Source organism: Salvelinus alpinus, chromosome 5, assembly GCF_045679555.1.
Source record: "Salvelinus alpinus chromosome 5, SLU_Salpinus.1, whole genome shotgun sequence".
NCBI lineage: Eukaryota > Metazoa > Chordata > Actinopteri > Salmoniformes > Salmonidae > Salvelinus > Salvelinus alpinus.
The window spans coordinates 61,760,183-61,775,045 of NC_092090.1; the positions used below are offsets into that span (position 1 = coordinate 61,760,183).

The 14,863-nt window shown below is 44.4% G+C and overlaps 1 protein-coding gene across 5 annotated transcripts; it reads right to left on the reverse strand.

The window, feature by feature from the left end:
- Nucleotides 1-3,119: 3,119 nt before the first annotated feature.
- Nucleotides 3,120-13,631, reverse strand: selenop (selenoprotein P). Of its 5 annotated transcripts, none has more exons than XM_071402560.1 (6): nucleotides 13,583-13,631; nucleotides 6,666-6,785; nucleotides 5,708-5,938; nucleotides 5,327-5,539; nucleotides 5,050-5,167; nucleotides 3,120-4,936 (listed from the first exon to the last, which is right to left on the reverse strand). In XM_071402560.1, the coding sequence occupies exons 3-6, from the start codon at nucleotides 5,908-5,910 to the stop codon at nucleotides 4,247-4,249; spliced, it is 1,224 nt and encodes a 407-aa protein (XP_071258661.1). In that variant the 5' UTR covers nucleotides 5,911-5,938; nucleotides 6,666-6,785; nucleotides 13,583-13,631; the 3' UTR covers nucleotides 3,120-4,246. The 5 variants fall into 5 exon arrangements, with proteins under 5 accessions (XP_071258661.1, XP_071258665.1, XP_071258663.1 ...); XM_071402564.1 differs by lacking the exon at nucleotides 13,583-13,631 and adding an exon at nucleotides 12,796-13,305 and having other exon boundaries at nucleotides 5,708-5,935; nucleotides 6,666-6,781; XM_071402562.1 differs by lacking the exon at nucleotides 13,583-13,631 and adding an exon at nucleotides 6,972-7,242 and having other exon boundaries at nucleotides 6,666-6,781.
- Nucleotides 13,632-14,863: the final 1,232 nt, after the last annotated feature.

Here is a 14,863-nt window from a genome sequence, read left to right on the forward strand (position 1 = left end):
TTAAGCCCAACCTTTAGCACTTTGGCTTTCCTTGTTATTGCCACAATGGTCACTACAGCCAATGGGAACTGATATTGCTTTGGAGCAAAGCTCGCCAGCATTAGTGAAGATATGACCAATCAGTCAGGCACTTGTGAGTGTCAGTTGGTATATCTCTGTGTGTGTGTGTGTGTGTGTGTGTGTGTGTGTGTGTGTGTGTGTGTGTGTGTGTGTGTGTGTGTGTGTGTGTGTGTGTGTGTGTGTGTGTGTGTGTGTGTGTGTGTGTGTGTGTGTGTGTGTGTGTGTGTTGGTTCTCCTTTCTTTTTGCTGCATGTGTGTGACGTTGTGCTGAAGCTACTGACTCAGAAGCTTGGCTCTCTCACTCCTCCCAAGCTTTTGGGAGGGAGCGCTGGACATTGAGCTTGTCGTAGCAGATGTAGGAAATGTCCCCACGCTCTATGGCAGCTTGCATAAGCTGGGATAGGTTACTTCTGCCTTTTGCACACATCTTCAGAGAAGTCCTCTTTGAGGAAGATGTTGGTTCCTCTCAAGTTTTTGGCAATCTTCAGAACAGCCATTTTGTCCTCGAACCTTAGGAACTTGACCACTATCGGCCTGAGTCTGTCACATTTGGTAACACAAAGGTAACCTACTGGTCACAGTAAAAAGGTCTGTTTTGATTGATGTTTGATTTGTTGACTAGCTATGTGAATTCAGTGACGGTGACTTTCAAGGGCCTTACCTGAGAAAATCTTGGATCAGCTAAAAGATTTAAAACAGATTTTTTGTATACAGTTGAAGTCGGAAGTTTACATACACTTACGTAGCTAAACTAATGATTTCAGTAGATCATCAATCTTATTAACACAACTATTATTAGTGTTCTGCAGCAATATTATGCCTACTATATAGACACCAATGGAGGCTGCTCAGGGGAGGACGGCTCATAATAATGGCTGGACTGGCTGGAAATGTAAATGTTAAATTGTACCTTTATTTAACTCGACAAGTCAGTTAAGAACAAATTCTTATTTACAATAGCGGCCTACCCCAGACAAACCCTAACGACGCTGGGCCAATTGTGCACTGCCCTATGGGACTCCCAATCACAGCCAGTTGTGATACAGCCTGGAATCGAACCACGGTCTGTAGTGACGCCTCTAGCACTGAGATGCAGTGCCATAGACCGCTGCACCACTCGGGAGCCCCTGGAATGGTGTTGAATGGCTGGAATGGAGTATAGTGGCTGGAAATGTATCATACACATCACTCCATTCCAGCCATTATTATGAGCCAACCTCCCCTCAGCAGCCTCCACTGACAGAGAGGAAGTTGACTATTGTCATAACTGGGTTGTGCCACAAAAATAGTTCCTTTTGCGTCCCTTTGATATTTTAATTAGAAGTTGTCCACCAATATTGAATTTTAAAGGCTTGTTATAATAAATGAAGTGCCCTATAATATAGACCACGCTGAGAATGTTTTATATGAGTAAAGGCTTGCTAAAGTGACAAAATTCAACATTTTGACATGTCTCTCCGTCAACCCTGTATCACTTCAGGAAGATTTTAACCCACTTAATCCCAAAATATATCCAAGTTCACCCTCATCGTGAAGCCCTAGTTATTTTGTCGCTTTGACAAAGTCATTTCTGAATATAATTATTTATTGAATGTGATTAATGATTCATTTACGTCTGTCCCTCATTTTAAGGTCAATCCTGTTACGTGAACTGATCTATCATTTTAATATGGTGAAACTATTCCTTTTAAAATATTTTAACATTTAATAGTAAAATCATAGAGTAAAAAAGCAGGTCAGCTGGTTCTACTCTTTTTGGACATTTTCTGGTGTTTTGTGGTGGGAAACTGAGTGGGTCGATTATAAAATGTCAACCCTGTTACCCATAGATAGACAGGCTAGAATTGTTTTTATAATTTCATTTTTTTTGTGAATCTTGATTCAATTGCCACTCCCTGTCTATCTATGGGTAACAGGGTTGACATTTTATAATCGACCCACTCAATCGAGTGGAAGCAAGCTTCCATTCCCCCGGTCACAAGTAGATTTATGGCTGATTTAAGAATAAATCGTCAACCCTGTTACTTTATTTGGCACTTAATAGGCACTGACTGTAGTAATGTTTTATTATTTAACCTCTTATGAAGTTGAACATGTGCTCTTTATGACAACATTTTCTAATTAAGTGTTTTCAACCAGGCACTGAATTGGTGGAATGAAGCAATGTTGCTCCCTGGAATTTATTTTGTGATACCAGTATTCTGCGCAAAGGAAAATGAACACTGACTCTTACCCTGTATTCTGGTAGGAAGAACTAGTCTACAGGCTGCACCTACAAAATGATGCACTCTGGCAGGAGAGCTCTAGAACCTTTTACAGATCTCCTCTTCTACCTGGTGGTGATTGTTCTGAACTGCAGGCAACGTTTTTTTCAATGTGAAATAATGAAAGCGTTTGAGTGCGCTTTCATGTACGTACGGTTAAAACCACGCATCAAACTTTACACACAAACTACTTCAAGTTGCCCATGATTATTACAGCGATACATTTTTTGGGTCTCACTTTATTTGGATCGTCCGGATTTTCCATCTTGGTCATCCTATCAACAAACTACATGTTGATAAGCAACTGCTTGGTAAGGTGACGTTTAGGGTTAGGTTTTGAATAAGGGTTAGGGTTAGGGTAAGGGTTAAGTTTAGGGTTAGAGCTAGGGTTAGGGTTAGTACACAGTTAGTTGAAATGTTACTGATAGTCTGTTGAGGATGTACAGATGGACTATCCAAATCACGTGTTACCCATTTTTTTGTGGTCATATCACTCCCACTACTTGACTAACATGCGAGTCACGTGTTGAAGTACCAGACACGTGTAGGCAACGTGCCAAATGCTTTGACAGTGAAAACACTCTGAAAAGCTTCTCAAACGATCGACTGAAAATGTTACGCCGTCGCTGCTTGTTTTGTTTGCATTTCGACAAATCAATCTGAAGATCTGTCTGTCTGTCAGGTGACAGGCCAGAGCTAAACATGGCTTATAAAAAGGCTACATATTCCCGTTGTCTCCCTCTGCACACTCACAAACGCACACACGGAGTAGATAAACAAGACAACATTGCAATATGAGCGCATAAACCATCTTTATTCATCGTTTCGTACATGCCACACCACCCAACAGTCCGCAGTCAGAATGAACGTGTTCTGTACAAAGCATCAGGTGCTCTAGGTGACAGTCGTCTTCCCCTAGAGCCCTTCATTAAAGTACAGAATGGATTCAAACGATCGTTCAATCTTTTCTGTTTACCCACCTCTCATTCTAGATGGTTTCTTTTGCTAGTTAAAAAGTGTTCCCTATATTTTGTTAGTTGAAAACAGTTCACTCTTTGTTTTGCTAGTTCACAAAGAGTGCATTATACATATGTGTGCATTATTGCCAAATTAAAATAACTCAGTGACTGTAACTAAACACACATCCACACAGCTGTAAGCAATGGATACTGACGTTTGAAAGCTTTATCTATATAACTCACTACTGCTCTAAATCACCCGAGAGTTAATTCAATTGCAAAAGTAAAATGTTAGTGAGATCCCAATTTTTTGGAGGCCAAATAAAATAAATCTGAACTATCAATAATGTATTTTAACCAAATTGGTTTTGCTAACGCTGAATATAACAACTTTGGTTCAGATTTATCTCTCCCAGCCATCATGCCAGTTTGTTCAGCATAGGCAACTACTACTACATACTCCTTCCAAAGCTCTCGATATTTTGAACTTTAGGGGGTGGTCATATTATAAGTCCCTCCCTTTCCCCTCTCCCCAGCCGGATGTCAGACAGACGCCACTAGAGCGTAGTTTCTGCGCCTGCCTTCATTGTGGATGGAGGGAGCAAAACAGAGCAGGAGAAACGTTAACATAATCGCCCCATACACTCCTGGGAGGGTGACACCAACGCACTGAAGGAGAAGGAGGTGGTGGAGGACACCTACCTTGCTGTCTTACCATCACTATGGTCACACCTCAAATGCCATCCTATTCCCCATATCGTAACGGGTTTAGGCTTGGCATTCACCTACAACACCCAATGTGTGTCCTCCCATCTCTCCCTGTCAGGTGTGGCTTCACGGTCCCAGGGTAGTACTATTTGGTAAGATGTTATAAGAGCGCTTCGCCCCGGTGTTTGTCTCACAGATGTTAATCTGAGGCCTATAAGGTACAGCAAGGTAACTGTCACAGAGCCATGGCCCTGCTTACAGCAGCCCTCACCCTCAGCTCTCAACACCCAGGGGTCAGGCTCACATGACTGGCTGAGGCTGCTGTCAGTCAGCGGGGGACGAGCGTCACTGTCAGGTCTCCCTGAGGCCCATCAGGCCCTGTCACTGTCAGGAGGCGGGCAGCGCCTCATCACAGTGTCAGAGCCCGATTGGCTCGTTGCTCACCCCATCGCTAAACAGCCTCCGTCAGTGTCAGCATCAGCTGGCCTTGGAGGAGGGACTTAGATCAGACCCCTCCTTCCACTGTCAGCTGTGCTCCCCCTTTCACCTGGACCTCCCCTTCACTCAGGGATTCTGCATAATATGGCCTCGCTGCCCTTCCTGGGGCATCTGGCCCAGTTGCACCGCCTGCTGACCCATATGCTCCTGACCAACGTGCAACTGGCCATGGGCCTGGCTGTGTTGGAGCCCCTCAGTGTCATGTTGGTGCTGCTGCTGCTGCTCTGCCCCATGATCACGACCGTGACCGCGCCCCATCCCCCTCTCACCATGGTGATCGTGACCATGGCGGTTGCCATTGTGACCATGGCGGTTGCCATTGTGACCGTGACCATGGTGATGATGGCCGTGTCCACCATGAGTTGTCTCCCTTCCGGTGACTGGCTTCTCCTCTCCCTCAGGCTTCGCCTCTACTGTTCTGTTGCACTCTGCTGGGATCTCCGTGCTCTTTTTGGGGGAAAAGAGGAGGGGTCTCGGTTTGTTTTCCATAACTCAGAGCTAATTCTCACATACAAACACAGACACGCCCAGTGTGTGTGTGTGTGTGTGTGTGTGTGTACCTCATACGTGCAGTCCCCACAGACGCGTGTGCAGTAGGTCGCCTTGATGGCATTCTCTACATAGGGAGTACCCAGGATGGAGTAGGGCAGGGAGATATGGTAGGTCAGACGACCACACCTGGGCGAGAGACAGAGAGAGAAGAGAGAGAGAGAGAAGAGAGAGAGAGAGAGCGAGAGAAGGTTAATTGTTAGGGGAACAGACAGCATGATGAGGACGGTCTGTATTTCTGAGTAGACTGACCGCAGACAGACAGAGTGACCACAGTCTGGAGCTGACCTGTCATAGATGAGGAAGTCATCCTTCTCTCCAGCCAGGGTCTGCCACACGTCGTCCTGTTTGGGCTGCTGTTTGTATAGCGTGATGTTCTCAGACAGTTTCTGCCTCAGCAGGGTGTGTAGGCGCTGGGCCTGCTCCCCCTGGTGGTTCACCACCATATAGGTCACATTCTCCAGACCCTGACCCTCCAGCTTCAGGCGCAGCCCATCCAATCTGCCCAGAGGAACACGACAGGGAAGTGAAACATGAGGATACGGAGAGATGGTCAAAAGAAATCACAAAATAACAAAAAGAACAGGCATAACAACAACCACACTCCACTATGGGTAGGAAAGTGGCTAAGGGTCCAAAATGGAACCGAGCCCTGTCTGGTCCACTTACAAGGATGCCTGCACCAAGCAGAACAATCAACTGGCCTGGAGGAGGGCCACCACCGTGACCTGGCCCATGACCTCCTTCATAGGCTCCACCTCCCCAATGCTCCAACCAGGTGGCGGCTTACAGCGGGTCCCCTCCCCCTCGCTCTCTGTTCCGCCCCCAGGGAGCAGGCAGAGAGCCAGGAGCAGGCTTAGTCCCGCCCACATCACGGTGCTGCACCGCAGGCTTGATCTGCTGAGGGGAGATAAAGCAAGTCGGGTAAGAGTCTGCTCAGGTGATGAGGACAGGGTTTGTAGAGTAGTTCAATGCTATGTCACAATTTTCTATCTGTGTCCCAATACTGTGCCTGGTAGTAGATAGTTGGACAAAAGATAATTAAAGATTAACTCAATTTTGGCTTGTGTCCCAATCTTCCTAACCTAACCTTAGTAGACTTATTAATTAAAATCAATGCTGCCTGGAAATCAGTTGTATCAATGGCATTAAAAAAGAGACAAAGAAAGGTATACATTTTTTAAAGTATTTATTTGCTGACATGAAAAGAAATGAGGGATTAGTATGAAATGTTTTACATTTCTAGACTTTTATTACAGGGATAGATGTTGTTTTTGTTAATTTAGAAATTCTATTGCACAACCAAAGGCGTACTGATGAACGGCAGAAAAATAAACGTTCGGTGAGGGTGGTTAAGTGCAGAAAGTTCTCTCTTTCTCTCCCTGCATATTCATATTTTAGAAACACACAATTGCTAATCAACTGGAGAATGATCAAATACAGCGTATATGCCATATGGAGACAACACAAGCAAAATAACAAAGCTAAAGAAATAGCAAAACACTTTGTCTCAATTTGTTCAAGTGATCGGGTATCACAGGTTATATACGTCAAAAATAGAGAGAGAGTTAAACTCTGTCTTATCAACATGCACAACAAATGTTGAAATTGTTTTGCAGTCACTTACTGTCTAGTAAAAAGTCCCTCAGTCAACTCAGCTCGGTCTAGCAGTAGCTTCTGGAAGAACAACAACCCTCAACTCTCTCTGCTCCTCCTTTTATGCTAGCAGTGTTGTTTTCCTGCCTGCCTGAAAGGAGGACAAAGTTCAACAAGGGGTCTGTGCAGATTCCTGCACTACAGCAGTTTAATAAGTCACTCTTTTGTAATACCATCATACTGTAGTTAGTGGTTAATAGTTTATGGTCATCACATTTTAATTGAAAAGTGTTTATGAAGGGAGTACACAGAACACATGGAAAGTAATCTCGGCCACCAGCCAGCTCTCTGTCTGTCGAACTTTCTGGTTTCACAGCGCCTCCGAACCGGACTTGATTGGAAGTCAAGTCAAAGCGCGAGCAATTCGAGCGTGTGAAAGGGTTACATGGAAAGAAAGTGAACTCTCTCATGACAGCTTCATAGTTGTCTGTTGTCTGCCATTGCACTAGGAAAATAAAGACACGACTAAAACGTAATTGCCCAATATTTTCCCCTTCGATTTTTTCACTACTGCATGATCACCTCTGTCTCATTCATTGGCCTGAAACAGAACGGTTAAAACAACAGAACATTCTGACTATCTGTTTTTCTCTGGAGGGGAAAAGTGAAAAAAGGGAGTGAGGGGAGGGAGTGGGGGTTGGCCAGTGTCCAGCACGTTATGCAGGCCAACACAAATACGTTGGCTGATTGCCTAACTGGACACAGACACAAAACAGAGAACTCTAACACAGAGGATAAAGAGTTTGTGTGTGTGTGTGTGTGTGTGTGTGTGTGTGTGTGTGTGTGTGTGTGTGTGTGTGTGTGTGTGTGTGTGTGTGTGTGTGTGTGTGTGTGTGTGTGTGTGTGTGTGTGTGTGTGTGTGTGTGTGTGTGTGTGTATATATATATATTAAAGTGAGGAGAGTGCACAGGTAACATGGAAAGTAACATGTATGGACTTGCTGCCCGTGAAGGCTACATTGTGTTGTAAATAAATGCAAGACAAACCCCAAAGTTGTCCTATGAACTGTCTGGCAGCATGCACAGAGAAAGGCAATGATGAAGAGGTTTTAGCAACCAAAAGGCTTATCTTCGAGCACAGTGACCTAAAAGTAATAATTTCTGTAGTGTTTGAGAGATAAGCAGCATGTTATTATGCACACCTGGTTAAAATGGTATGCACATGTTCAGTGCGTGATATTGGAAATATGTATCTGATTGGATGCGCATAGTTTTATTGGCAGGCCCTTATTGGTTGTTTGCCAAGGTATTCTAGTGTGCTTCCTTTGAGCGGGTTCAGATGGACTCAGCTTGAAACCGGCTATGTTGTATCCGCTGTCATGTTGGAAATAAACCTCTTTGGGACGTTAATGCTTTATACTGTTGAGTTTCTCTTTGAAATAACTAAAAAGAACCCTGCTTCCTTTAACAAGGGATGCAACAGATTGGCAACAAAGTAATGGAGTTTTTGTCCGAAGGGGAACAGAGTGAGCAAGAAAGTGTTAGCGCCATCGACACAATCTGTGTAGAAAAGCTAGCACCGAAGATGGCGTTCGGCAAGGCTGAGGATTTTCACTTCGAGGAAAGTTTAGAAGCCTATTCGGAAAGGTTGGAACAGTATTTTGAAGCTAATGGACTCAAGTCTAAAGCCATTTTTTCTGACGATTGTTGGCAGAAAGACTCACAATTTGTTAATGGACTTATGTGCGCCACAGAACCAAGTGAAGAAATGCTGTTGACTAAGTCACTACATACCGAGGACTAATTTTATTGCTGAAAGATGCAAGTTTCATGCAAGGAGTTAACTCGAGGGAGAGTCGATAAGTGAGTACTTAGCTAGTTTAAGAAAACTATCAGCCACATGTGAATTCAGTCAGTTTCTTGAAGAGTCATTGACATGATAGATTTGTGTGCGGTGTTAAAAGTGCAGAGCTGAGAGACCGTTTACTGAACGTAGCTCACACAAACAAAAATAACATTAGCACTTGCTGTGGATATGCGATTTTCTTTTGAAATAACGAAGAAAAGTGCACAGCAGTTTTCACAAAATACTTTTAAAGCAAATGCAGTCGAGAAGAAAAGCGTTGCCAAGAAAACGGAAGCAACAGGTAAACCATGTTACCATTGCGCTGGAAAAGGGCACAACCTAGAATAGTGCCTCTACAAAGATTTTGAGCGTCGGGATTGCAAGAAGAAAGGACACATAGCCAGGGCATGCTGCTCGCGTCAAGTGGGAAACAATGACACGAAGCAAGCGAAATAGAACAAGCATCTGGATGCTACTGAGGGAGAGGCCTCCTTACTGCGACTGTAGGAATACGTGAGCAACGATGTCATTTCCGGTCACAACTTGTAGACTTGTTTAAGTGCTGCTGTGCGGTTTGTTGCTAACCTTACTTTGCTACCTGCCAACTTTACGGTTTTTACTTTTTAATGACCGTTTTATATATACTTTCCGCCCCCCTCGCTCAACTTTTTTAATTCAACTTTTTCACCCCGGACGTGATTCGTCAGGACCTCCACCAGCCGAAGCTAAGTAGTAACATTAACATTATGCCTTCTAATTGCAGTCAATGTACTCATAATATACAGGAGAACGATCGCCTTGTGGCGAGGATAGCTGTTCTGCAAGCCCAGCTTCAGACGCAATCGTTAGGCAAGGGTAATTTAAGTGTAGGAAAGGAGGAAACAGCGTAGGTGCCACCAATGAATACAGATAGTAGTATAAATCCCCTCGCACGGTCCCCGCAGCCAGACAATTTTCTCATGGCTTCTGGAGGGAAATGCTGTAGGAATTGCTCAACCAGTGTCGCTCATTCAGCCGACAGAAACTTTCAATCGGTTCTCCCCATTAAGCAACGGGTCGGAGTCAGAGGCCGAGCCTTCTTTGGTCTCTCCTCCTCCCGTTACGGGGTCTGAGACGCCGAAGCCTCCCACCATTAGCTCTGACAAATTGAAAACCCTAGTCATTGGCGACTCCATCACCCGCAGTATTAGAATTAAAACGAATCATCCAGTGATCATACACTGTTTACAAGGGGGCAGGGCTACCAATGTTAAGGCTAATCTGAAGATGGTGCTGGCTAAGGCTAAAACTGGCGAGTGTAGAGAGTATAGGGATATTGTTATCCACGTCGGCACCAACGATGTCAGGATGAAACAGTCAGAGGTCACCAAGTGCAACATAGCTTCAGCGTGTAAATAAGCTAGAAAGATGTGTCGGCATCGAGTAATTGTCTCTGGCCCCTTCCCAGTTAGGGGGAGTGTTAAGCTCCACAGCAGAGTCGCACAACTCAATCGCTGGTTGAAAACTGTTTTCTGCCCCTCCCAAAAGATAGAATTTGTAGATAATTGGCCCTTTCTGGGACTCACCCACAAACAGGACCAATCCTGGCCTGCTGAGGAGTGACGGACTCCATCCTAGCTGGAGGGGTGCTCTCATCTTATCTACGAACATAGACAGGGCTCTAACTCCCCTAGCTCCACAATGAGATAGGGTGCAGGCCAGGCAGCAGGCTGTTAGCCAGCCTGCCAGTTTAGTGGAGTCTACCACTAGCACAGTCAGTGTAGCCAGCTCAGCTATCCCCATTGAGACAGTGTCTGTGCCTCGATCTAAGTCGCGCAAAACTTAACATGGAGGTGTTTGCCTTAGCAATCTCACTGGAACAAAGACGTCCTCCATTCCTGTCATTATTGAAAGAGACTGTGATATCTTGACCGTAAGTGCCGTATGTACTTACAGAAGCTGTTGAAAGGGAAGGGTTTCTTACTCCAGTGAGTGAGCTGCTCCAAATTGTGTGTATACTAAAAACAGAAAATACTGTAAGAATATTTGGAGATTACAAGGTAACTATCAATCCGTGGCTGGAAGTACGCAGGACTTGTTCACAAAGCTGACAGGGGGTGAGAAGTTCACAAAGCTGGATTTTTCATGAGGCGTACCAGCAAGTACAGTTAGCTCTAAGCACTATCTCACCATTAATATGCATAAGGGGTTGTTTAAGGTCAACAGGCTTCCTTATGGTGTTGCCTGTGCGCCAGCTATTTTTCCAGAAAATGAAGGATCAGATACTACAAGGTATAGACGGGGTAATCAGCTATGTTGATGATATACTTTTCGCAGTGCGCGACACAGAAGAGCACATGAGAAATCTTGAAGTGCTAAAAAGACTGAAAATGCAATCAAGGTTAAAAGAGAGAAATTGTATTTCTTCCAGAACAGCATAGTCTATCTAGGTCATGTGATAGATGCAGAGGGAATACACCCCATGAAACAGAAAACTGAAGCTACTGAGAAGGCTCCCATTCCTACAAACACCACTGAGCTCAGGTCTTTTCTTACTTAACTATTATGGCAAATTCATTCAAAATCTGTCTATCATAGTTAAGCCTATGACCGCTCTACTGCAGAAAGATGTCAAATGGAAATGGTCACAGAAAAACCAAAGTGCTTTCGAGGAATGCTAAGAGACATCTACTTACTAGCCAGGTGTTAGTTCACTACAACCTGGAGCTACCGCTCATACTAGCCTGTGATGCTTCACTGGTAGGTCTTCTGGATGAGCATTTTCTTGTTTGCTTATGGCTGTATAGAGTTGGTTGAGGGCGGTCTTAGTGCCAGCATCGGTCTGTGGCGGTAAATAGATGGCTACGAATAATAGAAACTCAGCAAAAAAAGAAACGTCCTCTCACTGTCAACTGCGTTTATTTTCAGCAAACTTAACGTGTAAATATTTGTATGAACATGACAAGATTCAACAACTGAGACAAACTGAACAAGTTTCACAGGCATGTGACTAACAGAAATGGAATAATGTGTCCCTGAACAAAGGGGGGGGGTCAAAATCAAAAGTAACAGTCAGTATCTGGTGTGGCCACCAGCTGCACTAAGTACTGCAGTGCATCTCCTCCTCATGGACTGCACCAGATTTGCCAGTTCTTGCTGTGAGATGTTACCCCACTCTTCCACCAAGGCATCTGTAAGTTCCCGGACATTTCTGTGGGGAATTGCCCAAGCCCTCACCCTCTGATCCAACAGGTCCCAGACGTGCTCAATGGGATTGAGATCCGGGCTCGTCGCTGGCCATGGCGGAACACTGACATTCCGGTCTTGCAGGAAATCACACACAGAACGAGTAGTATGGCTGGTGGCATTGTCATGCTGGAGGGTCATGTCAGGATGAGCCTGCAGGAAGGGTACCACATGAGGGAGGATGTCTTCTTGACACACTGCCCAAGACCATGACGGACCCTCCACCTCCAAATTGATCCCGCTCCAGAGTACAGGCCTCGATGTAATGCTCATTCCTTCGACGATAAATGCGAATCCGATCATCACCCCTGGTGAGACAAAACTGCGACTCGTCAGTGAAGAGAACTTTTTACCAGTCCTGTCTGGTCCAGCAACAGTGGGTTTGTGTCCATAGGCGACGTTGTTGCCGGTGAGGTCTGGTGAGGACCTGCATTACAATAGGCCTACAAGCCCTACAAGCCTACCTGTACCGCAAGTGTGATGTTCAGATGTACCGATCCTGTGCAGGTGTTGTTACACGTGGTCTGCCACTGCGAGGATGATCAGCTGTCTGTCCTGTCTTCCTGTAGCGCTGTCTTAGGCGTCTCACAGTACGTACATTGCAATTTATTGCCCTGGCCACATCTGCAGTCCTCATGCCTCCTTGCAGCATGCCTAAGGCACGTTCACGCAGATGAGCAGGGACCCTGGGCATCTTTATTTTTGTGTTTTTCAGAGTCAGTAGAAAGGCCTCTTTAGTGTCCTAAATTTTCATAACTGTGACCTTAATTGCCCACCGTCTGTAAACTGTTAGTGTCTTAATGACCGTTCCACAGGTGCATGTTCATGGTTCATTGAACAAGCATGGGAAACAGTGTTTAAACCCTTTACGAAGTTATTTGTATTTTTACTAATTCTTTGAAAGACAGTGTCCTGAAAAAGGGACGTTTCTTTTTCGCTGAGTTTAGATGAGAACTCTTGGTAGATAGTGTGGTCTATAGCTTATCATAAGATACTCTACCTCAGGCGAGCAATACCTCGAGACTTCTTTAATACTAGATATCGCGCACCAGCTGTTATTGACAAATACACACCCCCACCTCTCGTCTTACCAGATGTAGCTTCTTCTCTGTTCTGCCGGGGCATGGAAAATCCTGCCAGCTCTATATTATCTGTGTCATCATTCAGCCACGACTCGGTGAACCATAAGATATTACAGTTTTTAATGTCCCGTTGGTAGGATAATCGTATTTTCCAATGATTGCACGTTAGCCAGTAGAACAGACGGCAGTGGGAGTTTAGTCGCTCGTCTACGGATTCTCAGAAGGCAGCCCGACCCGCGCCCCCTTTTCCTCTTCACACAATGAACGGGGATTTGGGCCTGTTCCCGTAAAGCAGTATATCCCTCTCGTCGGACTCGTTAAAGTAAAAAGCTTCTTCCAGGTCGAGGTTGAATACTTGCTGTTCTGATGTCCAGAAGTTATTTTCGGTCATAAGAGATGGTAGCAGCAACATTATGTACAAAATAAGTTACAAACAATGTAAATAAAATATACAAAATAGCACAGTTGGTTAGGAGCATGTAAAACGTCAGCCATCCTCTTCGGTGCCATCTTACTAATTCATCATTTCAAACCCTTCCTTCTGGGTTTTACAATCTAAAATACACACATAAACAAGGTATCTATAGACTCAGGTGACTAAATCTCTCAATGTTTAACCATTGTTTACATAGCTCTTACCACATTCTGTTTGCAGTGACTGTCCCGGAAACTTGTCAAAACATGTTTAACTTGTCAAACAAAAAACAACCTTCAATTCTCGTGTTCCATACCACCTAGAAACCATATTGACTTTCACAAGCAAAAGAGAGACCAAACATAACAGTTTCACACTAACCTTGATAAGAATGAGATTGGGGCAAGGTTATCCCAAGCTACATTCTAGTGGCTCTCCAAATTTAGAATGACAGAACCAACCGTGAAGCACTAAGCACTATCACTCGAATTTAAGACCCTCAACTGATTACACACCAACTCCGGCAGGATGTACATTTACATTGAACTTATTTTTCTCGCATTAACTTCATCATGGCCCCCATTTGTGGTAATGACAGATTGGTATCGCAATGAAATCTTAGTCTAAATTACTATACATTTCACAGTGTGCAGACCTCCACAATCAACCTGATACCCCAAATATTTTTTGGGGGATAAGCTAAATCAATTACGGGCACAGTTGACCACCCTCCTCCTTCTGGTGTTTGTTCATGCTCTTCTTCAGATAGCGTTTCAGTTCGTTCCACATCAGATGATAGTGTCTCGTCAAGCTGAATAGGCACCTTCTAAAGTAAACATTGTCAGTTTGACCTGTTGCATTGAAAGTGTTATGACTCTCCCGGTCGAGGGTACAAGGCCTAAGATCAGCTTGGCAAATAGCTGACGATAGCTAGACCCCCCTCTCTCCCACAGAAGAGGGGGGGGGGGGGGGGGGTGACACCAGAGAGATGGAAACTCCCTCTCTCTCTCTGCTCTTCAGTAACAAACCAAAAGAATGCCTTTGCAGCCAAAACTATAACACCCAAACAGTTAATATTGAAACAATATTTCTAAGATAGGAATGTTAAGAATGGTCAGTGGGAATAATCATGTCATATTGCTTTTCATTTTGTGAGGTTATTAAAAACTGTATGAACCAAATAATGTAACTTAGGAAGGAAACCCCCTTCGGCTTTCAAGTTTCCATCCAATATGATGTTAATGCAATATGAAGAAAGATTCAACTATTTTTGTTATAATAGGAATGGGATTTTTGGTTTTCTAATGAGAAGGGTTTTTCATGTCCGTTGCACATCAACTAAGCCACGCCCCGAATGAGGCCAGAAGAGCGTGTCACTGTGACGGAACCACCCTTTCCGACCAGTGTGCTTAAAAGGACTCGCTAAGAATTAACATCTTCAGACCAGCAGACGTGAAGCGTTAGTTAAACATTACAAATGGTTGAAACTCCCAGACCAGAAAGCGTGCAGCTGTGGCTATTCGTTGAAATGGTTAGAAACTCTTAAACGCTCAACATTAGGTGAAGATGATAACCTCACTAAACCAAAACCTTGACAGTCTGCAGTTGTGCATGTAAACGGGTCTAGAACTTTGACTACCTACCCAAGGAAGAAAAGAGGCG